General features: G+C 39.6%; 1 protein-coding gene and 1 long non-coding RNA gene across 2 annotated transcripts in view; both read right to left on the bottom strand.

Annotated features, from left to right (window-relative positions):
• LOC127142384 (uncharacterized) overlaps positions 1-26102 on the bottom strand; it is a 90348-nt gene that overhangs the window by 23187 nt on the left and 41059 nt on the right. The gene's annotated exons all lie outside the window — the stretch shown is intronic.
• wnt10a (wingless-type MMTV integration site family, member 10a) lies at positions 1069-24639 on the bottom strand. Its single transcript, XM_018704838.2, has 4 exons — positions 24129-24639; positions 22069-22334; positions 16749-17122; positions 1069-3783 (listed from the first exon to the last, which is right to left on the bottom strand). Exons 1-4 carry the CDS (start codon positions 24188-24190, stop codon positions 3244-3246), a joined length of 1242 nt encoding a protein of 413 aa, XP_018560354.1. The 5' UTR covers positions 24191-24639; the 3' UTR covers positions 1069-3243.

A 26102-nucleotide genomic window follows, 5' to 3' on the forward strand; every position in this document is an offset into this window, starting at 1 on the left:
AGTAGCACATACTGTTGTATATGTGTATAATGGGAGGGGGATACCATTCAGCTTCTAAAATATCCAAATGTCGTCCTCCATGTTAACCTGCCATTCCTCATGTACAAACACATGATATTAGTCGTGATATAACGTCCAATGATAACTCTACTGCGACCATACAACGTCAAGATCATTGATTTCCTCATTTCATCGTTGCTTGTGTATGTCAACAAACCGGATAGCTTAAGCTAAATCAACATTAGAACAGGTAACGAGAAAACTAAACTACAACTAACTGGTTGTAGTTTAGTGTCAAACTTCTCCAGAGATCATCTGGCCAACAGCTTCTGTCGCGCCAGCTGGCGTCCATCTTGACGCGGGCTCGTTAGTTTCACCTGCGTTAATCACCTAGCTAGCTAGCTAGCTTGCCTACATAAACTCCATCGGACTCTAACGCGTCAATTCAGTCAAATTATTACACAAACACGCGTTTCTTTTCAGTGTGACTGAGACACCAGATGTCATTATCTCTGTTGTCCACCACAAATCTACTTGAAAACATAAATAAAGACGATCATCATAACTTCAAAACGTACCTGAAAACTATCCCTTTTTTTTAGCTTCTCCTCAGCGTCAGGTTAATCCAGTGTTGCAGTATTCAGTAATGGGTACAATGCAATCAAGAACTCTTGTAGCTAAATGCTTTTAATCCTGTTACTTTGCCAAAATGTAAACAAATATAGAGCTCAAGTTGTAGCCCACAGCTAAATGGCTTCATGACAACATTATACTTCCTACTTCCCCCAAAGCATTATGGGAAGTGTTCCCAAAAAAAAGAAAAAAAATAAACTACAGAAACTTAACTAAGAACTCTTACTTAGTTAACTTACTTGGCAAATGTAGTAGAAATCATCAAATCATCAATCAAATATATATCAGAATAGAGTCTGACAAAGTTGCTCATTAAGTTTGTGTGATCTGTTTCTGTTTATTACTACAGCTACCTGGGCCTACAGATCCCTCATCATCATTGCTTTATTAATCACAGCTGGTTCATGACAAATACAAAAAGTAAACATGAAACAGTTCTCTTACCAAATCCACTGTTTTTGTGTATTTTATTATTCATCACATTAAAGCCCCTTTCAATATTGTGGTCTTTTTTAATGTTTTACAAATATTAAGTTATCCACAAAAATAAAATAACTTAGATAATAACCATATTAAAACATAAAAATACATACATACATTACTTTATGACATGAAAAAAATGCATATTGCTGATATTTTCCCAGAGTTTTCCTGGACACAGTTCTGTATGTGCAAACTACTTATCAGAATCAAAATAATCTGTTACACTGGAAACATAATCCCAGATTTTTTTGTCCTCTGCTTTTAACACACAAACATATTTTCTTGAAATAAATTACACTGTCTGATAAGGAGCCTCACTCATACAAGTTACATGAAACCAAATATGATCCTCAACATGTGCATAGGCAGAAATCCATATCAACTTTTTTATGTATATACTTTAAAGTTGACATATCTCTGTTGTACACATCGAAGAAGTGTGAAGAAGGTAAGTGTAGATATATTACAAGAAGCTTACAGTGTTGCACACAGTACATTGCATCACAAAACAGGAAACACTTTGATTGATGACAACTTAGGATGTTTATAGAGTGAGGAACTGAAGCCTGCTCATGTGCACTCAGTTTCCTGAGGCACTTTCAGTTTATTGTTGATATTTGTGCAGCATTATTAGGTTTTATTTACAATGCTCTTCAGATGATGCTGAAGATGAAAACCGTAACTGTTAAATTAAGTTCTACCATGCACTCTGTGTACTCTGACAGGCCTCTTACATTACATACCACACACAGACACAGATCGCACATGGTACATTTTTGATAATGTGGGACAGTGTGTCTGTGCTGTGCTTTAGGGAGGTCTGAAAACAAATGCACAAGCTTGTGGTTTGCAAATAGTGATTTTCAAATGGACAAAATGAATCTTAGAGTTTATAGGAAGAGTGCTTGTTCTTACTCTACTGAAAGCTGATTTGTGTGAATTTAATTAAACATTCCTCTATTAGAGGAGAGGAAATGCTTTCGGTTGTGAGGGTCTGATTTGAGGAATCCTAGGAAGTGGCACCAACACAACACACAGAGTTCCAGATCAGTTTTTTGATTAGCTTTAGCTTCAGTCCCTCTGATTCAGTGTTACTGTAATGTCCTTTGCCTTGCCCCTTTTCACACAAATTTCCCATTTAAATTGTCCAGTCTGACCTGGAACTTGATGTTGGACTCTGTCTCCTTTACTAAAATGGCTTCATTGGGTGATGCCATTACTTTTATCAGAGTTAGAATTATGCATACAACATAGTGATATGATTAACTGCTACATCTACAGAGTGTCATCTGAACCAGACAAACCCCTGATGTATTCTAGGTGTAACATGATATCTGCTACAAACCCTACAACTGAAACTGCCCTCAAACAAGGCACTAAATCCTTTTGTGCTACAAATGTGTTGTGCCATGTCAAATCCTGTGCATTGTGAACCCTGATGTATAAAAAGGTTTATGTATGTGTATCTGTATGTGGTAGACGGAGATAGCATGATAGCAAATGCTGTGTAACATGGTTGTGTTTATGCTGTAAGTTATCACATAGATAATGGAGGAACTATTGTATAGAGTATGCTCTTGAGGTGTCTTCTCCCATTTTTAAAGTTTCATGGGATGCAGACATCAGCCTTTTCACCTTATATGTCACTGGTGCTATGAAGCAATATTATTTTATTTCTGCATGCAATCTACTGCTTCCTCTCAACTTCCTCTTTGCTCACCTGAATCTCATGCAGCTGTACGTCAGTCAACACATGCTCATGAAACAACAAAATTCAGTTGTTTTCATAGCTCAGTTTTCATATTTGGAGTTTTCAGATATTGATCTGATATAGTTATGTTCCTTAATCTCAAGAGGAAGGCAGTAAACATCCAAGCTCTCTGGGTTGTGGCAGCTTTACAACATACGCTGCATGTGCACACTCTTTACCAACATGCACATCTATCTCTTTGCTGGCTCAGCTGCTTCACACTCTGTCCTTGCTCTTCTGGAAAACAGCAGTCCATCGCAAAAAGGTATGGGGCACATATATTACAGTCATATTCCCCTTTCAAATTAATAGTCTTTATTTAAAAATGTCTCTTTTTCTTTGTTTTATCTTTATTTAGTTTTTTGATACTTGTTTCTTCATTTACAGACACTGACCCACTCTGTTATCCTGCACTCTTCACAGACCACATAGCAGCACCAGTGAAACTTGCAGTTGCAGCGTTCGCTCCGCGTCTGCTGCAGGATGTTGTGGCCTCTCCCGCAGCACAGGCTCTCACAGTTGTCCATGCCGGGGCTGGTCTTGTTGCAGATCCGGCCCTGCGTGCCAGCTGAGTCCGACCCCAGGTCCCGCTCACAGAAATCTGGCGACTTTTCAAAGTAGACCAGTTCGTTGATGCTTGGCCGCCGCCGATGTGTGTGGTGGTGGTGATGGTGGTTGTTCTGATGATGGTGATGGTGGTGGTGGTTGTGGTGGCTGTGGTGGTTGTTGTGGTGGGAGTGGTCGAGCTGTCCAGTGTTCCGGTTATGAGCCTTGATAAGCGTGGCGATGTGGAAGCGCTCTTTGAGGATTGAGCCCACCACACGGAACTCTGGGGTGACTTGCCAGCAGGTCTTAAGCTGGCAGCTCCCAGACGTCCCGTGGCACTTGCATTTCCTTCTCATGTGGTCGAGCACCACCTGCGAAAAAACACAAAAAGAGAGAGTGGGATGGAATGAGGAAATGAGCAGAGGCAGGGGAGTCAGAGGACGGAGGGAAGAAAGAAAATGGGGATTAATAACTTTCTTGATCACTGGTTACATTTGAAGTTTAATATACTGTATACAGTTACAGTATGTTTCAGGGTGCATGTTTTCATACACTGCTGGCTTGACTTCAGTGTTTTTTGTTGTTGATTTGTTTAGTCTTCTAAGTAACTGTTCCATTGTAAACTGAAAGACACATAATGCCCTGAAGAAATTGGTCCCACATTTAGAAAACCAGGTGGTCCAACTCTGAGCCAGTTGTCAAACATACTGATATCAAATAACACAGATGGATGCAGGTATTATCCAAACAGATAGTATTGTCATTATTCATCTTTTGGCAGCAGGGAATAACTCTGAGTCTGACCCACATGTAGTGGCACATTAGGCATTGCAGCATTACAGTATTTACATATCTTCACTTTAATGGTTTGCTGCTGGCCATTTGAACCCTGTGAATATTAAATGTCATGATTTATTGTTTTGTTTTTTGTTTTTTTATATTTCAGGAAACAGCTTGAATGAATGGATGAATGAAATCAAGTTGGGCTTGTTCATCTGAAGGCTCATTGTAGGCTCTGATATATAAAATACTACACCATATACAATTAATTCTTAAATAAGGTCTTTAAGGTCTAAAAATGTTTTAGATTTCAACAGTGTCCTGTTAGAGCATGGCCAACAGTGCAAGACCTACACACCTTTTGTCAGTGGCACACACACACACGTAGACACACACACACACACACACACACACACAAGCAAACACACGTACACACAGGTGCTTCCCACATGGCATAAACTCTGTCCATCCCAGTACTGTTCCTCAAGGCTGTGTGGATGTATGAGTGTATGTATGTGTGTCTGTGTGTTTCACCCATCCTAAACTTTAAGATCCAATTACCAACAGGAGCACAAGGCCACCCAGAGTACTGACAGATGCTGCTGCTGCCACCCCTATCAACACACACACACCAAACAACACACACACACATATGCAGCACAGTTCAACACATTCCATACATGTGCTAACAGTAATGCTAACCTCCATAGACACACACAAAATATTACTCACTAACACAATCATCCACACATCATGAGACAAAGATGGCAGACATTAAAAAATGGTATGTGGCTGTATAGGTGCTCAAAGATGGAAAAAAAGTAGAGATGGAATAGATCTGACATGTATCTATTAATTGGAGCACTCCCCCAAAGTCAAGGTCAGTTTGGACCAAAAATAAGATACCTTGTATTTACTCATTAGACTCCATCCTTCTCAGGGGGCAAGAGCAGGCTATTGTAATACTGAGTACTGCGCTTGGTTTGCACACTGTAAGACACCGTTTCAGGATCTACATCGGGTTTCCCAACTGAGTCAAAAGAAGGGAAAAAAAAGTTTTTTCTTCTGGGGCATGAATGAGCAGAGAGGTAGATGAGAGAAAGAAAGTGTGATAAATGGAGCAACTTGACTCATCTGTTTGGAATGAGTGAGTGAAAAGTACAGTGAGAGAAAACTCTGTTTGCCACAGAGCCAAAGTTAATAGGGATTGGTCATAGTTTTAAAAAAAGAAAAAAGGGATCAAATAAATCAAATATATTAGGTTACTACTGCAAAACCTGTGGAGCTGGAAGATTATGATGCATCCATCCAGAGCGACAAAAAAAAAGAAAAAAGAAAAAAAAGAAATACTGGTTTGCACAGATTTAACTATGCTCATGGATATTGGTTTTTATAACAATCATGCAAAAGAATGCAAAGTGTTTTCGGTCTTTGCATCATTGGATGTTTTGTTCATAATATGTGTTAGGATGATAGAAAGTGCTTAAAAAGTATACATTTTAGATAAACATGGTTTTCTGTAATTGAGAGTCTTGGGAGGAAAGTTTAAAGAAACTGTGATCAGTGGTGAGGAGATACTACAGGCTGTAAGACTTTATAGTAAACAACACTATAATAGCTCAAACAGCACTTGCACTGAGTTCAGATTGCAGCGTTTGGTTCAGTTTTTTACATAAAGGCAGAGGCAACCCCAGAATCACAAACGTACCAGCCTTAAACACACAGCAAAGTCTGTAATCATAAAACGCTCTAGCCCACTTAAACCTTAAGGAGACAAACTGACCTAGGAGTCATAATTGCATCCACATTGCTACTGTTTGATGGTATTTTCACAACAGGATAAGGCTTTCAAGGGAGAGTAAAACAACAAAACAGCTAAAAAGTGTTATTTCTAATGACATTCATATTGTAGCAGGGTAAAGAAAAATAAAAAGCCAAATTGTTCTGTGAGATTATGAACCACAGCACTGTGTCTCAAACAGTTTTATGAGTATCAGGGTATAAAATATTCATACAAAAACTGTGTTCCCCACAAAACCACTGCTTTCCTGTAGTTCAGCACGCCTGGCTTCCATACCTCATGCTCAGAATGCATCAAAATTCAACTGACCATTTGCTAAATCTCTCCTCTTTCTCCGTATGCCACAGCAATGTGTGCAGGGCTAGACTATGAGCTGCATTTAAAGAGTGTGGAGGATGGTATCTTTGTTTCCATATTTCCAAAAACTAAAATTATAAAAATAAAAACAGTGTTTTTAGCTGCTCTAAGGTAAGCTTCTTCTTAGTATAGCAAGCTAACTACTTGAGGAGCATTTGTTCAATAACTACATTTTGTGAGACTAAAAGCTATGCTAAAAAATAAAGCTCTTTTCACAACCAGCACATCTATTTTGTAATATTTCTCCACTATATGATCCTGGTGTTGGATGCTCACAGAGTATAGGCTAACAGTAGCATCAGTAGTTAAAAGTGAAACATACATACAGACAAATATGTAAGATAAACAACCTTTTTTTTCCTAATTATACATTAACATTCATGCACACTATGTATATGGTGACCACACATCTGAAAAGACCAAAAGTTTCAAGCTGGGTGTCCAGGGTGCTGACAAAAAAAACAAAAACAAAAAACACTAAAACGCTGAAATAATTGTTCCCCATCCTGATGAGGACACTCATGGTGCTTGCATAAGCACATATAAGTGCACAAGCATGAATCGTGTGGTACGCTTAAGGTTCCTGGTTTGGAGGTTTGAAAATATGGTCACCATAAGTATGCAGCCATTGAACATATATTTAAAAACCCTTTGTAAGATTCTTGCTTTTAAAACAGTAAACTGGAAAGTCAGCCAGAGACAGCGATTTCAACTAACTTAGAGCTTCGCCTTAGTTTAATTAACCATCCAGTGAGCAATGATTTTCGGCTGGTAAAATTGAAAGTTGCTGACTAGAAGAAGTGTTTAAAAAATTATAAACATTTTTTAGTGAAATCTGCCATTTTACTCTTAGCTTAAGGTCATTTTTGCTTCTGGTTTCTGATGTTATTCATTATGTTTCACTATAAATGGATAATGGTACATCCTAGAAGTTTGATTCATTCTGTCAGGCACAGCCAGTTAGGTTTACAACTTGTTGCTACTCAACTAAAGTCCAACGCAATTGATTCAACACATCTGCCAATTCAACATCAAAGGAATAACATCTATGAGTTATGTTTTAGGGTGGAATTATCCATTAAACACACGAGGCATGCTGCACACCCTGTGCTCTGAATGGGCAGAGATTAAAAAAAGATTGCATGGTTCTAAAACCTCAACAAAAGAACATATCTCCAGGTGAAAAGTACTTTGTGTGTGTGTGTGTGTGTGTGTGTGTGTGTGTGTGTTGGGGGGATGTCAAATGTTCCTTTGACATGTAGTTGAAAGGCAAACAGGTACAATCCAGACTTTTAACTAGTAATAGGAAATAGGGAAGCTGTCTGCTCTTGCTATATTAGAAGTGCTCTGTCAGTATGACATGTGAGGTGCTGCTCCATGTGGCAAAAGAGCCAGGGGAAACACTAGTTAAGAACATTTTGTACAAGTACAAATAAAGACAGAGCAGAAGTGCCCCTGATTTAACTTGACACAGTGAAAAACAACACTGCACTGAATTTAATTTCAACTGACAAAATTATCCGACCAAAGTTCAAAAGCATGACATAGCTGCATTATAGTACAGTATAGTGCATTATTTAAAGCTAATGCACTGAAAGGAACCTGAAATCACTTACTTGCATATTTATTCTGTTTTAGAAGGTCTTTAGTTTTTACTGAATTATAGTAAACTTCCAAATTAATCTTCTAAATATTTTTCCAGTTCTTGATCGCTGATTAGACTAGATAAATGATCAGATGAAAGGGTTGTGATTTTCTAGTTTCTTCCTGTTCCTTCTCATCAGTACCTGAGGCTATGGTTGGTGTAATAAAAACAAAGGAGAGAGAGAGAAAACACAGAAAAATGTTGTGTGTCTGCCTCTTTGTCTGTGTTTACGATATCTGACTTGACTATTGTGGAAAAAAGGATGAAAACCGATGCATGTGATTTATTGTTGCCCTGTGGTGGATCTTGACAACTAGCCCTATGGGCAAGGAGGGCTGGTTGAGGAGGGCTGGATGATGGAGTTGAAAGGAGGTGTACGGTAAATGCGGAGGGGGGGGGGGGGTTGATCTTTGGATTATCTCTTTGCTGTCCCTGTGCCGCTTGATACACAAAACGTGTGTGTGTGTGTGTGTGTGTGTGTGTGTGTGTGTGTGAAAGATTGTGTGTCAGTGTTATTACAAATCACCTGTGTGTACTCTATCTAGGCTCAGTCGTCATATCCTGCTGCTATTAGCCATTGAGATTAGATTGTAATCAGCAGTTCCATCTAACCTCCCAGCAGCTATTATTGGCGGTGTGAGGGGAAAATATACAAATACTGTGGGTCTTACTCTTCACTCTATACAGGCTATAAAAAACTTGCTTGAAAAGAACTCTTTGTATAACACACTTTCTTTTAGCTGCGGCATTACATGTTAATGTGAGACTCAGTAGGGGTTGGTGTTTGAGTAAGAGGTCACTGTGTTAAAACAGGGGAAAGAGCTGATGGTTTTTAGATGCAACAAGTAATGATTATCTTTAGAAAACATGGGTTACTGGATATAAAGACAGAAACCTGCTTATATCCTCAGTTCCATTACTTCCACTTTGGCTCACGCAGCATGTACACTACAGAGATGTAAATGCTTCAAAGTCAATGGTGGACCACAGTTAGAGACAAACATCTGGCAAGTTTTAATTGGCTTAGAGAGTGAGACAGAGGCGTCTATAAAACAACCCCAGACAGAGATCAAATACAACATGTTGGTGGCAGATTAGGACTGCAGGCTACACAATACAGTACACTGGGGAAAAGTACAACATATTGGAGTAGAGCAGAGACGACTACTGTGTAATGAAGAGGAGTGATGAAGTAAACTAAAGATCAGAGGCTTGTACAACCTGGTGTTGAAAATGGCTCTCAGTCCATTCTTTTTTTTTCTTTTTTTTGTCTTTTTTCCCTTTAGTGAGCAGACAGAATCAAAATATAGGAAATGTGAGGATGGATAGTGAAGATGATGACATGAAAGTGATTGCCTGCCAGAGGTGAACTAGAAAAGTTATGGTTACATGTATTTGACTACCAGGACTACTGTATTCTCACTCATCACCTGATGAAGCCATTGGTTGACAGGTTGTTATTTTAGTAATTCAAATATATTCCCTTCTTTATTTTGTGGTAGAATTTTTCTGCACATGGTTAACACATTCCCTTTAGCAGTAGTCTATTATTACAGTGATTTATTTCTAGAGCTTACAAACTTCATGAGGCAGTTTTTCATCTGCTGCATGCAAGTGGTTGTTTCATCTCTGTCATGATGAAAACTGTGATCCAGGACTTTAGTATGCCAAAAGTGAAGCGTTACCCTATGTAACACTTGATTTTGTCATCCTGACCAAATAGCAAGATTTGGCTGAGTCAATTCTGACTCAGTGGTAATGAAGGAGTGGGTGATGACTTACAGAATATCTTTTTTGGAAGAGGGAAAGTCCTGTGGCATGACATAAACAACAACACAGATGTAGAAAAGTCCCGTGCCGTTAAAAAAATGTATTACACTGTGTAACTTGCTGTGAATTTACGATCCCCATCTCGGGCTATTCACAAGCAACCTGTCAATGTTAATCCACATTTATAATAAACAACACTTTTGCTATATGCAACCTAAGTAAGTATAGTACATGTTGAGAATGTGGAGGCACAGTAGTTGAGCAACTTCACTGCCAGTCATAACCAGCTTCACTGCACCAGCATAATTTGTGCCTTATTCTCTGTTTTGTTTGGTTCATTGAATTTAATTGTTGGCCAATCCTTGTGTCATCACCACTAACCACTTTTGGGAAAATCCTAATCTAATGTCTGTGTGTCCCACAGTCGACCCCTCTCGGTGATAAACAGCAGACTAGTCTGCACGATGCCTTGTGTTTGTCAGTTCAAAGACAATCTACTAAAGGACCTTTAAAGCCAAGCAGAAAGCCAAGGCGATATCAAAGCACACAAACAAATCCCACAGCAGCACATTAAGCCCAGACATCACTTTAAACAAATCAAACGCCTTGCTTCAAAAGAACAATTACGCTTACACAGACAAATACACACACATACATACTAACACAATGACATGCCATTACAGAGCAAATGCATATCCACAGTACACAGTAAGACCCATACTACATTAGAATGTGTGTGTGCACGTGTGTATTTACTCACTGTTAATTGCACACAATGTCCACAGCTCTCATTTAGAGAATCTAATAAAATGTTATTACCAGCGTAAGCACTTCCACCTGCTGAGCATTTACTGATGAAACATTTTGCTCTGTGTTGTGTGAGTGTGTATGTGAGTAAAGGAGAAAAAGAGCTGTTAAAGATAGAGTGGGCATGAGTGTATGCATGTGTACATATGTGCATGTACAGTGTGTGGTGGGTCACATCAAATGCTCTGCCTCTGTACTGTCAGGACTCAGGAATGCTCTGCACACCACTGATGATATGAACTGGCCTCTGAGGAGCACAGGACTAACCCCACACTAATGTTGCTATTTTTGATCAAACACACTTTGCTTTTCGTGTGGGTTCTGAGTCAATGAATTAACGTGAATGAGCTCTCCAGAGCAGTTTATCATCGCTCAAGGGTTAAATTAGGCATAAAAGGATCCAGGAGTCCTACTATTGCTGGTTTGGATCAAGCTAGAGGGGGTGCTGTTCAAATTCATTATGGTTTATAGTGCTTTTACAGTATGTTCAGTCCCCTGGTGAAGCAGTGTTGTGCTTTAACACACACAAAGTAGGTCTTTGATTTCCTGAAAACATCAGGTGTGAGTGACAGAGGTCTTTTTCTTTGCCACAGAGAGTTATATTAGTAGATTATCAGTTGGTGCAGTTGAGGTTGATGTCAGAAACAAGTCAATTAACCTTTTTCTAAGAGAAAGCTGATGCGCAGTATCATAGCACATAGCAGGAGGTGTGTGTTTGGATTTCAATCTGTTGTCCTTCTAGCAATCTAGCAATGCAACCTCCATCCCCATTGTGGAGATAATCAAGAGTCACCAAAATACTAAGATACAAATGCCATCATGAGCATGACCCTTTAAATGATTTAGAGAGATTCAGGGCAAATGTCTGAAATGTTCAAATGATTACTATTATTGAACAGTGAATTGCCAAATGTACAAAATGGGGTGAAAAGGATCTGAAATGTATAGTTTCCTTCCTGAAAAAGGCCATACAATCTCACCTTACTCCCCTGAAGTCAGGCTCTGATGGTAAATTGTAATTACCAGAAGATGCTTGCCAGTAACACGGCTGCAGACTGTTGCATAGCCAGCATTGTCACCACCTGCCTAGTGAACGGACAGGATTCAACCTGAACTTCGGCATGACTCTAAGCTCTGCAACATGAGCATAAGAAAGCGTGCCAAGCGTTTGTTTTGAGGTGTGCTCTCTAAACGATTGAGAAAAACACTCAGGAAAAAAAAAAAAAACTTGGCCAAGAATTTTACTGCCCCGGTGAAGTGTTTCCATGTCATAAGCAGCCACTTTAAACATGTTGTCAAGCCTTTAAAACTGCTCTTATTAACTACTGTGCAGTGGTGTGTTTTCATTCACTGCAGCTAAGCAATAGACTGAACTGAATGGTGCATCGTCACAGAAAAATGAATGTAGAATTTGTATAACTTGGCTTATGAAATTATCAATTAATATAAATCTGGAGAAAAATAAAAATTATAAACCATTTGAATTAAAAGACAGTTATCACTTTTGTAAAGCAACTTTCATATTAGAACCGTGAATATTAAGACAGCAAATACTTTAATTTATAGTGCTTTTACATGTTTAGTTTGTAAGAGTTCTGTCCAATAATGACAATGCTTGTGTATTTTTTACTTGTTAAATAACTATTTTTCCCTACTTCCTAATATTAATATTTAGTTTTTTTGTGTAAACAAGCAGCTGCTAAAGCCTGAACTTTACATATGTATGGTGTGCTGACATCATATGTAAATAAGCCTCCCCTCAACAGAAATTTCTTGTGCCTCCTTAGTGTAAAGTATTATTTCTGTAATCAGCCCTGCTGGAGAGATTTTTGGTGGAGGCAGAGCAGTAGAGGGAGAAGAGGGTAAGGAAGGAAGGGCGAATCTCTTTCTACTTTCCGCCGTGGTGTTTGAAGTCTAAAATCTTTTGCAGGGTTTTAAACATCTGTTTCCAAACTGCCAGCAGCCACTAATTAGGGCTAAAAACAAGACGGGACGTCGTGAGAACCCTGGGGTGGGCATGAGGCGACATGCACGCCCTGCTAAAAAACCACCGCATTCCTCTCCCTAAAGACTACTTCTCTGAGAGGGGGGAGTGGGGTTGAGGGGGTGGGGGGCGGAGGGGAGGGAAGGAGCAGGGCAGAGGGAGGTGAGGTGGTGGGTCGGTGGGAGGAAAGAGACATGGGAAGGGCAGGCAGTATTTTGAGGCCCCACCTGTGTCAGTGTTTTCTGTGATTGTGTGGCTGTGTGCCTGTGTGTGTCTTAAGGTCTTAGAGGGACTTTGTTGTGGCTTTCTATACCATTTGAAGTCATCAAGGTGCGTGGTATTTTACCGTATCACAGCTCAGCAATGACTCATAGTGAGTTTGCTTTCTGCCCCCCCCACCCCATATACACTGAACTCATTCAAGCTGTAATCTCTGACCTGTGGTGAGATGTAACAAGTCCCAAGACCGACCCATCTGGGCAGCTCTATGTGAAAACTGATTTGGCATGCTAATGTACCCATTAATGCATATATATATATGTACCCCATATATATAGCTCATATATATATATATATATATATATACATATACACATCTTTCAGGCAAAACACTTCAACTACCAAGGTCATCAGGCTAAGTCCCAGCTAGTCACAGCCAGAATCTTTGCCAAAAACAAGGTATAGGCTCTTTGATGTTGATGGTTTTGTGTCAAGGTTTTTCTTGACTGATGGATGCCTCAGCTTGCTTGGCTGGAAATTTGCAGCCTGGCACAGGAAAAGCAAAATTTATTGTGAGAAATCTGAGAGCCAATATTTAGCCTTTCTAAATATCATTCTGGAAAGATCAAACTGTTAATTAAAATGAAGCTAAGTAGTGCCAGTTATAGTTTGTTTTCTTTGGGCTACTGTTATACTTCTTAAAGTTTAAAGGGTATGATTACATATTCTGATTTTGAAAGATTCTCCAGGGCAGTTCACCTGCCAAATGGCGGAACTGACTTGTTTTCATGAACTTGCTTATAATGGGGGGACTTTTGTAAACTTATTAATATTGTTTAACTATGACTTTGCCATTAATTTGTTTGTGCCTCTTAAAGTTGACCTTTTCTAATACAGCAACACCCCAATAAATTTGTACTGTCAGTTCTGTATAATAATAATAATAGTAATAATAACAATAATGATGATAATAGAAAAATGAGTATCATTAGTGTCATCATGTCTCAGTAAAAGGTTATTATTTAAAGTCAACAGTCAGTGACAATGATATATGACCATCATCACATGCCATTGTAAAATTGAGTTTGCAGGTGCTGAAGGCAGAATTAGCAGCATCTTTTTCAGTGGCATTTCAACAGGATGCACTGCTGCAACACGACACACTGACAGAGAAAGACAAACAGGGTCGAACCTGGGATGTTTTGGATGTGAGACAGTGTATAAGTCTCTGCCACCCTCCAAGGGTCTAATTATTGGAGAGCATGTGGCCTCAAGAGGAGAGAAGAGAATAAAGACAATGTGCATAAAGCCACACTGTGATAATGTAAGTTACCAAGTTTCCTAACCTTACTTACTCCATCCAGACACAAAGAAAAGGACCCAAAAGACAAATAATTCTCTGTCCTTGGCTTATGACTCGTGTCATATCATCCCCCACCCAAAGTTTACTCCTGTGTCCACATCACTGATTGGGATTTATATCACCAGTTCTACGTCTATTAACTGTCTCTACCATTACAGCTACTGCAGGGAGGCCAGCTGTCGTTGAGTTCGGCTGACGCGCTCCACATTTGTGTTTTGTCTGCATAATCAAGGAAACCAGCAGTAAACTGATGGAAAGATACTGGCCCAAATTACTCAGGAGGAAACAGGGAACAATGAGCAATTTACGGTCGCTTCTTGTCTCTGTTCCACCACAGAACTGGACATCGTCAAGGCTTATCGCTGTCATTTACATCTTTCACTTGCATTGCCTAAGGCAGAGCACTTTTGAAACTAGTTAGTTCAAAGATGTTTAGATTACACTGAGAGAGTTTCTAAACTATAGGAGCATTGAGCTGCACCCTGGCATAAATACCAAAAATACCCACTATGTAACTATAATGAAACAGTTGTACGTTTTAATATCATAGGTGTCTGAAGTCTGTTTCTCAGCTGCAAGCTACTGTAGCTTTCTGATGCTGAGTGCCATTACCCTCTTTGACATCCTGACTGATCTGACACTAATTGACATGACACAGCCAGCACATGTCCACCATCATAACAGAACAAAGTTAGTCTAAACTGACAACTTCCCCTATCTGTCAGAGAATGACTCATTTGTAAATGTTTTAAATCTTATGAGGGTTGGAGAATTTACAGGCTTTTCCCTGAAGAAACAACATATCCAGGGAATGATATTGCTCAGAGGATATAATAATAACACACAAAATGTAAATGCTGTCTGCCAACTGCATCTGTATATGTATTTTATTCAATTAATCTGATAATAATTCGACAATAATAATGTAATAATAAAGCTACCAGCCACCATTTAAGCTAATGTTGTTTTTTTAACATCATCATCAATCAAGTGAATGTTTTCAAAGCATCACTCAGACATTACTATTATATCATACTGTAGAGTTTGAATAAAGTGGAAATTTACTCCAGACATACTGTATGTCTTAATGTAATCCCCAAGGCTGTGTGCTGAGGCAACTCTGATGCATAAAAGAAGATTCAGACTGGAAATTCCCACAGTGGTCACCTTAACCAGTACACATACTTCTCTTTGCTTTGCACTGGAAAAGGGTAAAAGGTGAAAGTGGAATAATGTTTTTTTTCCAAGGATATCCTGTTTCTAAAACTATTTTTTTATGTAATGAAAAGTGTTTAGCTGATCTTTCTCTAACTGCTATAACTGCAATATCAACTGCCAAAACCTACCTTCTTGTGCATATAAATAAAATGCACTAGCACTAGCAACCAGTAAACGGACTCACACCCTGTCTCTCCTTCATTAATATTGTTATTTTCTATACAGCTCTTCTGCAGGAAAAACAACAATGTATCCTCTCTTCAGCAAAAGTGTTTGAACTGGAATTTTTACAGTAGTTGCTGATGTTTGTACAGAACACAAATGTAGTTGTTAAAAGACATTTAATTCCCTTTTGAATCACTTTTTGTCAGAATTATTGAAATAAATATACAGTGTTTTGATTAACGTCATAGTCTGATTCATATTATTTTCAAAAAAAGCAATGCTGTAACCGTAGAGTAACCCTTACTGCAAGTGGAGCCTAGGCAAAAACAGTCTCAGCCAGCAGAAATAAACAGCAGTGTAACGATGACAGGCCACTGTGTAACTAGCCATTTAGATCAGATTGTGTTGTGGACTGTAATGTTATCACTGCCTCAGTAGCACTCAACCTACGCACTTTCCACCTGTTTAAAATTACATTAAAGATAGTGTAATATTTACATTAACAGAGGGAGATAATGTACCTAACTGTGTTTCACTCCCCTCATAGGTTTGTAGATACATAGAGGGATAGACTCAACTCAGTTTAACTGATCTAAGCTGTAATTGTTGTGATGTGGTCTTCTTTTTGCACAAACTACCTTATTTTCAATTTAATGGGACATTCTGGTGATTTCATAAAATTATGACGGAGAGATTTAAACCTACAAAGGTCAAAACTGGAGCAGTAAGAACCTGGAGGAAGTAGCACTCTAACACATGTGCTTAAAATATATAAAAATGCCATATAGAAATGCTAGCTTGTGATGCTACAGTAACTTCCTGTTAACATGCTCTTGATTGGACAGTGTTACAGATGTTTCCTAGCAACCAACTAAGCCCTAAGTAAGTCACTAGTTTTAAACTTGCTGCTACTCACTAAGAACCTGGAAGGGACATTAAGTTCTATCTTTGTAATAGATTTATGAACAGCTGATGCAACCTAATCCTGACAGTTAGTCCCAGGTCCAGCTCATAATGCAGCTGGACAGCATCTTTCATTAGAGCATCCCTGACCAGTAGAGCTCCCTCGACGACCAAATTGACATCAAGTGGTGTCCCATGTGATGAGTAAACTGAAGTGAGTGAAGTGAATTTGTAAAATCAGTGGACTTTAATTTGAAGAAAAACCAACAAATATATGAGTATGTAACACACACACACACTCACACCCTCTCACTTCACACTCACCTGTCTCCCAACTCTGTTATTATGCAGCCTCATACGGGCATGGATGTCTTTGTAGGTCTCACGGGCATCCAGGAAGTCCCGCGAGAACTTCTCTCCGAATTCCACATCGGGGCTGCAGCCACCCCACTCCCAGGAGTCCTGGGGTCCTGGCAGGTCGGCGGGGAAGTGCTCCATGACACCATGTACCATACCCTTCCCCCGGTGGATGGCCTCCAGCTGCAAGCGGTGGAGTTTGATGCGAAAGGCCTCCTCATCCCCACGTCGCTTCTCATCACAGCCGCATGCCTTCAGTTTGCCCATGGAGCAGGCATTGGCAACCGCGTGCACCACACCCGCTGCCGCAATGGCATATGCAAAGGCACTCTCTCTAAAACCTGTGGGCAAAGGGAGGCAATAGTGGTGTTAATATATAGCAGAATGTGGAGGAAGTGTCACAATCAGGAATGAAAGTTTTAGAGAGGAGAGGCTGGGATAGTTTCTCTAAAAAAGTGTCATAACTCAGCTCAGTCAAAAACATAGAGGATGGAATTGATTCTCTCTAAACTGACAGAGTGCTTCATAGCTACGTCCAAAATGACATAAGCATGAGGACTGGCTGATTGACACGAGGACTGTGTCAGTGTTTGGGAATGTGCCATGTTACTTTTAAGAAGCCGCAGTAGAGGCATTATGGGTGTTTTAGGATGGAGTTTATGTAAAAATGTTTTTTCAATAACCTGCAGGCAGAACATACCAGTGTGGATATGTCATGAACCTGTCAGATGAAATGAGAAGATTACCAGAGAAATGTATGATGGACAATGACATCTGCATATTCAGATAACTTTGACTGTGGTGCTGCTTACAAGTGTTTTTTTTTTTTTTTTAGCTGTGGTGCATTTTCTATTTTTAACCTGAATAACATCAGAATAGAACAGAACTATTTAATTTCCCTCATTAAAGCTGGGTTGTAAAACTGCTGGATACAATGTTAAGATGTAAAGTGATTTTCCTAGCCCTAAAACTCAGTTTAACAACGGCTAAACGAGCAAGACGAAGAAATCTTTTAATTTCTCTGTTAGCAACTTGTGTCATAATGCTTAGTGAGTTTGCACTTCAGTGCTGCTTTGCATGTTTTGTTTGACATATGCTCAGCAAGGCTGTAGTAAAGAGTTTCCTCTGTTTTGTTAAGGATACACTGAAGAGTTTATTCACACGTTTATGTGCACACATGCCAAATCTCATAAAACTAGGGGGAACATCTGGGACAATAGCAATTAAGTGTTCCAAACACTTGCGTACATTGTCTCTGTGGACCAGCTGAACATGAACAGACCCTCACCACTCCCATCAGAGGACTCACATACTGTTACTAAACAGGGCTGTGTCTCCTTCTGTCTGTCCTACTACTTATATACAAGACACTCAGCTATGAAACTCAATGCTGTCTGCTTACATGTATATGCCTATTCAGTAAGTTAGTTAAAATGTAGTGAAATAGCCTCTGAATTTGTGCTGCAGCACTGCAACACACATCATAGGCCCTGAGCCACACTGGATGCATTTCAGGCTTTGTATGCATCCCTCTGTCAGTGTCTCTCCATCTTTCATGGATCTTTCCATTTCCATTTCATTGTGCCCTGGGTGACTGGCAGACTTGGTCACTGACTTACTTTTCTGGTTGAACGAGTGGTGTGAAATACTTGGAGTTTGATCTGTTTTTGTCATATCGTATCTAACAATGAAAGTTTAAGACCAAACTATTTGTTACCGTGCTTTAAGTGCATGTGTTTAGCTTAGAGAAACAGATTATGCCATACCGCTGCTTTTGCCTTATAATCACTTCAAATTAGCTCAGGCTGACTACTGCATGTAGAGGTGGTTAAACAACTGTGTGCATGTAATCTGTCTATATGACGTGTGACTGCTATTGCCTTTACAGCTAAACACATCCTTTTCTCCTTAAGAAAGTTGAACTTGCATGCGGCACATGTAACAAACAACTCAGCCACAACTGAAGACTAATGTTACCATACTCTCTTGCACACATAAATACACACTGGCAATATAAACACACACACACATTCATCCTATCCATGTTGATATATTTATGTGACAAAGAAAATCCATGTCCAATTGTGGAATCCGTGAATATTGAAGGATGAAGTGTGACAGCAGCGTTTGCACCCATACCCTCTACAGTGTTTGTTGTTGGATATCGGCTTACTGCCTGTGAGCATGGTACCCTCAGGTTCGTATAAGAGAGGCCCTGCTGGCAGTCACTTACTGGTGTAGAAAACAGTGAAGATTATAATGGAAACTTGTAAAGAAAACATGAAAAGAAACCACTTAAGGATTTATAGTACTGTGCTTCAAGGGGGAAATGATTCAGGCAGCTTGTTGGAGTCAAATAAAAAGCTAATAACTGGAACTGCCCCTTTTTAGCAATGTTTGATGTTACTTCATTATTTATATATTCAACTTAAGTTGATGCTAGTTTGTTTTTGTGAGACACATTTGCTATCATGTTGGAATTCTTTGCTTTTGTGACACCTGACAAATAGTTAGCAGAATGACTATGACTATAAGAGAAATTTACCCACAGATCAACTGACAGTCTGAAGTTCAATTTTAAAGTTGACAGAGTGACTTTGTATGTAAACAGTTGCTGCAGAATTCATTTAGAGTCCTGTTTCTGGCTACCTGAATATAAGTAATCAAATCTGGGCTTTATTTGTTGAAAACAACTTCATGCTGCACCTGAAAATGCAAAAGTGGTGACACAGTTACCTTAAAGACGCTCCATAGAGCTGAGGTAAAATGACTACAAGTAGTTAACCAATCCTTTGAGTTATTATAGCAGATTGAATGTTCAACATCTGATTAAGGGCAATTATGTTTTTGGTTTGATACCAGAAAAAAATGCACATACACAATAAGTGAAATTGCACTCACTACATATATAATTTGACTCACTAACTCATACTCTGCGCCCGCCCGCCCCCACCTTGACTCACACAAGGAGGGGGAAGCAAGAGTGATGGCACTTAGGCACATCCTCATACATAGAAAGCCTGTTTTAGCTCCAGCCCTGCTCTGAGCCAGGCCCCCCGACTCAGGAACAAATCAATCTAACAAATAATTCACCGGCTGCGGCACGCCCGGCTGAACTGATGGCAGAGGAAGTGGCAAAATGAATTAAAGATTCAAAGGAAACTGTCACTTTGTGTTACAGAAACCGACTAAACAGGTTTATGCTTTTGCCACCGAGAGTTGGGAAAGTGCTGAGAGCAAATTCACAAGCACTTGCACTGGCAAGGGAGGTAAAAGCATTAGGAGCAGCCCAGCGAGGGAGGACACAGACACAGTGACAGAGAAAGAGAGGGAAAGGAAAAGAAAGACACAGAAAGAGAGAGAGATTCTCCTATTTCTGTCTATCCATGTCTCGCCTGATGTCCTCTTTAGCCTAGTTTTTAATGCAAGCTAAACGGGAATGAACATGGGCCTATAAAAGTTATTACAGACCATCAGCTGAGAGATCCGTGGCAGAGCCAGAGAGGATCCAAACAGCATCTGATTTGACGTAGTAAAGTTGGACACCAAAACAATATCCTGCTTAATTTCAGTTGTGTCATTTTTACTAGAATTGTGTTGTAGTGTAAACATTGCTTTTAAAACATAGATAAACTTTTGGTTATACAATATGAACTGCCATGACATACTGACATACACCAGTGTGTGTGAGACCATGTTCAGCAGTTATACTGAAAACTTGTGCTAATCTCCACAATTCCATCTAATCCATGACTGTAAATCTGTCTCAATGAAAGTACTGCCAGTAGCTGCACGCAATAATGGCTGCAGCATGTTAGCTTGCATCAATTTTTTAGCTTCTGTGGCGCGAATCGTATCAACATGTAACAGATGAATCATCTAATTTAAAGAGGTTGTTTATGTCAGTGGTTTGGAGTTTCTGCACCCGAGGCAAACCAGGGATGCCAGACAACTAGCAACTGCCTATACTAATAATGACAAACAGCCTTTCAATGAGTCAGTGAGGAGTGAAAGTACGTCCAGAGGTGTGCAAGCATATACTGTAGTTTAGAGGGGTTTCTCTGCTTTTATTTTTGTTAAAGTTCTGTGGTGGTGACAGGATATAAAGCCCTCCATGAAGGCTATTTAATTTAGTTAAAAACTACATTTTCATGATTATATTGCACACAGATTAAGACATAAAATGTATTGCAGCACCTCTCCAGGAAAAATCTGACACACTGAATCAGTTAGGTTGTTTTTTATGATGGGGGATTCCATCAGCAATGGAGGATATTTACAGAAAGCTGCTTTTCACACTTTTTAACAACTTTTTATACACTTCAAGCTAAAATAAATGGAATGTAGCGATAATCTCAACCAATTCAGTAATTCAGTGTAGACCACTATCTGCTTCCTTGTTTGGTGCAATTAGAAGGGAAGTCAACTTAAAACTCAAACTACCAACCACACTGAGCGCTGTTCATTTTACCAGGTGCTCAGGTTACTAAGAAATTGATTCCTTTTCCAGTCAATTGCCTGAGATGAGTCCATCTAAAGGCTTCCCAACTCTAAAGATCCTCTTTCATCCTTTGTGGCTCACTTGCAAAGCTCCAAACACTACAAAGCGTTAAGAGAAAACTGATCTCCACAAGGTTTAGTAATCTAGAGGTGACTAACTGCTTTTGAAGTTACCTGCTCTTTTGTACAGGTTATTGAGACGACACAGTGAGGTGGTTAGAAAGTAGATATCAGTCTGCTAGTCACTAAAGATAACCTAACCATTTGGAGGTCTTTATTGTTGTGAGATAACATTCAAGAACTGTAACTATGGGGAAAATTATCTCTTTTTATGGTTTTGTTTGAAGAATTACAGCATATTATCTCAGCGCTTGTTTAGGACGTGTATCTTTGTGGAAGCTAATCTTTCTAAGCCTATCCTTTCAAGGTATTCTTTTAAAGTGTGTTTGAGAATGAAACCACAGTCTGTTTGAAGGCCAAACTTTTGAACTTGGTTCATTGTTTTTTTTCAGCAGGTAGCCTGTGGTGACATCTCACCTCTGTAGCCTAATGTAAAACATCTTCTAAAGTCCTTCTTTGACAATACAAGTCTGTTAAGTTTTCTGTAATGGGTATTTTGTAACTTTAAAAACATAAAAATTCAGCTTCCCAGAATTTCTTAACTCATTTTCATGAAACAGATGCAAAATGTCTGCAAGACAGGCAGAAACTGAAATGTGATTTCAAATGATATTATACATCAGACCCATCTCTATAAGATATTTTATACAGTGACGATATAGCTGACCTCTTTTAAAGACTATGCTGTCGTAGGGTATTTTGTTCCGAGTCTCCAGGCTGGAGCAGTTCCAGCGGTGCCCTCTGAACTGGTGCTGGCACTCGTGGATGGCAATCTGGATTCCCTGGATTGCTGAAGCCGTCACATCGGGGTTCCGCATGCACACCTCCAGCTGGCGCCGTGTCAGCCCCGGCAGTGTGAGACACACTGTGTTGGCGTTCAGGATTGGGTCAATGTTGGGGAGCTTCAGGCCCAAGATTTCATTGGAGTCTATCCTGCATGGAGCACACGAGTCAGGTTATTGACAAGACAAACATGCAACTTGTAAAACCTTTTGTCTCTGTTCTGTTGCTCTCTTAAAGTGTATTTAGGGCTGGTAAGGTTTGTGTTAACGTTCCTTGGGTGTCACACCAACACTCAGTTCCCACAGTACCAGACAGGCGCCCTGACTTGATGGTCCCCAGTATAGTTGATTGCTGTAAAACCTCAATAATACACATAATGTGGCTTAACGCTTGTAAAACCATCTCCAGATGCTGACGAAAGGAGAAATGTACTCACAAACCTATTTGTTTTTTGTTTCTCAGATTGATTCAATTTATGATCATGCAAAGTAGTCGCCAAAATACAAAGAGAGCTACAACTGTTGACTATGACATGTTTTGGCAGCAAAATAACCAATGTGACTGACAGTGAATAAAAAGAAATGCCTCTTGGGTCCTGTGGGTGATTTTACAGGAATGTTGCCTCATTTTAGGTTTCTGAAGTTATAAAGCTACAATAAAATGCTGATTTAGATATATGCCCTAAAACATGAATATCTGCATTTAGTGTTCATTTTAATTCAGATTTCAGTGTGAGCTACTGTGCTAGTAGCAGTTTTTACATGCACACAGGGAAAAACAGCAACTTACCTGCCTCATACAATTTCCACAGGAAATACATTAGCATATAATTTCAGACTTTTTATCTGTGAGACTTGTGTTAAAGCTCAGCTGTCTCCTGCTTCTGTTGCAGATCAATCACGTGAACAACAGTAGTTCAGCTGACAGCTGTCAAAGCTCTTTTTCGACTTCACAGAGAAACAGTAACAGCATTAACAGGGAAACACAGGCTGCTCTGATGATGGCTTGAGAGCTAAAATGTGCACAGCTTTTCTTTTCATTATCATTACAAGGAAAACACAGGTTGTGCATCTCAGTGTTTGTACGACTGAGACACACAGATGGACATGCAGTGAGGAACGCACACATCTATACACACACATGAGCTAAAGCATATCCTGTCATGCACACACAAATACCCAGGTGTAGGGAGGCATGTGCAGTAACATACAAACACACACACGCACACACAGCTGCAGTAAATTTGCATACTTCTTTTCAGTTTCGTCACTATGTGTAACTTCTACACATTTCTATTCTGCAAGCCTCTGTATCAGAGAAACAGACTCAAAAAGAAAAAGCAACCAGCTTTGAACATCAATCACAATCATAAACACAGCTTGCTGTCACATCAAATGTTCATTCGCATGTTAGTGTCCTACTTTCTTGGCGGTGTTGCATTTTGAACTGTGTGCCTCTGTGATTCCAGTTTGGCTTCTGTTGCTACCTGTTGTGTTTCCTGCTTTGAGAGTGGACCTGTTTCAACAACTGTCTTTTCAAAGGGCAACTTTTTACTTAATGTTGTCAACGAATGAGAAAGCAAATAATCTGAACCAGATACTGAAAGTATATATAAAAAGGAGTTCATTCTTCATTTTGCTTGATTTATGTTTTTATATGTTGGTGTTAGTTAAGCACACGTGTCAGTAACAACAGTGTGGGGGTATTTAACCTTTACTTCCATGAATGAAAACTGGCTTTCATGTTGTTAAAGTCATCATTATTTATTCACTATATCCTATTGATAACAAATAATTCAGGCTACTGTTTTATATATATATATATATATATATATATATATATATATATATAGTTTTTAAATCTACAGTCATAAATTAAAGTGTTTTAAACTACTTTAAACTTTCGTAGCCTGAATATAGACATCTCTTATTTATTTCAACTCACCTTTTATCCATGAGACAGATAACCACCAAGATGCATGTTATTCTGAGGGCTGAGTGTTCCATTTTGTGCCTTGTAAATATGAAAAAAGAAACAAAAAAGTTTTTTTTTTCTTTTTTTCTTTTTAAAGAGTTCAAAGTCCAATATTCCGCCTCAAACTTTTGGGAGAACAAATCGAAAGAGGGGGGGTCAGGTCAGGTCCGGCTAAAAGTTGGCGCTGGACTTGACAGCCCCGACTACCCTGAGTCCAGATGTGCCAGCCAGCGGCGGGATACTCATTCAAGAAAAGTTTCATCAACCTCTCAACTTACTGAATGGAGGAGGAGGTTGCTACAAGTTTGAGGATAAGTCAGTCTTGTCTTTCTCGCACACATCCGTACACATCCCGGTATCTCCGCCAGCAAGGTCTTTGCACTGATATAACATCCGAGAGAGAGAGAGAGAGAGAGAGACGACTGATCCAAGAAAGGCGCTCTAAATGAAGTCTGCTTGACTAGTGATTTTTCAGTGCGCACCGATAGTCCTCTAAACTACTGCAGTTAGCGCTTCGCCAGCCCACTTTTTTTTGCGTCACTCGGGGAGTAAGAAAACGCCGGGGGAGGTCAAGTGCCTCGTTAAAGCAGGATAGAGATCCTTTTAGATAAGGAAACCAGAAACACTTAGCCTGCGCCCTCTGTGAGAGAGAACATTTATATTCACTGGAGGAGCGATGCTGAAGATGAGGATGGTGATGAAGAGGGGGACTGTGTCAGAAAGATGATGACTTTTGTGTTTGAATTCGGGGTTTGTAGACTGAGTGAGAATGACGATGATGATTATAAAGTGGAAGGAGGGAGGATGAGGGTTAGAAGCCCATACTGCAGTAATAACAGACTGTTTTAGTTTATTTACAATAATGAGATAATGAAAATGAAAGAATACTACATTGCCTTTGCTACATCCTCAAATCAGACCATGACCATGAAAGCTGGGGGATCTGAGTGAGACATACTTAAAAAAGGAATGGTTGAAGTAGTGGAGGTAGAAATATCTCTTCATGACACCCTCCCTAACTGGTAAGCCCTGTTGACTTCATTAGTGGAGGTTATTCTCTCAGACACTACAAAGCTCCTCCACAGCCACTTATGACTTTATACAGTTGTTTTCATGGGTTGACTAGTATGAACCATGTGAAGTAAACTGATGTGTGAAATTGATGGAGTTGCTGAGTGTGTATTCTGTCAATGTGAAAATTCTTTGGTGTTCTGTAAGAAGAGAATGTATCGTAAAGAAATTAAGGTTCGGTAAAACTGTCAGCTGAAGTTCCCATTGCTCTCTAACCTTCCCTGTGTGTCATGGCCTTTAATCTTTCGATTTAAATGGCCATAAAGTATAACAAAAAGCTCCCTTGTTGATGAAGACCACATGATATCACTCATCTTGGAGCTTTATGAGTAGCTTAGAATAAAGATTCAGAAACCACAAATAAAAAGGTTTTCCCCCACCAGTGGAGGGAAGCAAGCATTCTGCCAGCATGGAGTCACCAGAGCAGTAAAACACTACAAGAGTTTAGCATTCAGACGCAATTAAGTTGCCATACACAAATTTAGAAGATCAGGGAAACAATCCCACATCAAATTTTCTCCCAGAGGAATTCATCACAGCACTGCGATCTGGAAGATTTGGCAGAGACAGCAACTTTGTGCTTAATTATTTCAAGGCATGTAAGGAAAGCCGGCTTGTTTGTAGATTTAATGGTTTTGGGGACTTTGAGTTCGGTTCCACAGCAGGATGTGTTGCATGCTGTCATCTCAATCCTCCTGTTTCTCTTGTTCTCATCATGAGTGATAATAACATTACTGCCTGAATCACAGTTCCTTATAAATATGACTCATACATCACTCCCATCTCTCCACTTGGAGAATCAAAAACAGCAGCAGAGAGGATCTCTGCTGTGACACAGTGAAGCGATCCTCTCAACTAAAGATACAGAAGCCG

Source organism: Lates calcarifer, linkage group LG1 (genome assembly GCF_001640805.2).
Source record: "Lates calcarifer isolate ASB-BC8 linkage group LG1, TLL_Latcal_v3, whole genome shotgun sequence".
NCBI classification, from domain to species: Eukaryota; Metazoa; Chordata; class Actinopteri; family Centropomidae; genus Lates; species Lates calcarifer.

Bases quoted from the DNA above. Each gene is read 5' to 3' on its own strand.
- wnt10a (XM_018704838.2), bottom strand. From the start codon at position 24,190: ATGGAACACTCAGCCCTCAGAATAACATGCATCTTGGTGGTTATCTGT. The intron at 22,335-24,128 runs GTGAGTTGAAAT...TGCTCCATGCAG, and splicing joins ATCTGTCTCATGGATAAAAG to GATAGACTCCAATGAAATCT. The intron at 3,784-16,748 runs GTGAGTGTGAAG...GTTTTTTCGCAG, and splicing joins ATAACAGAGTTGGGAGACAG to GTGGTGCTCGACCACATGAG.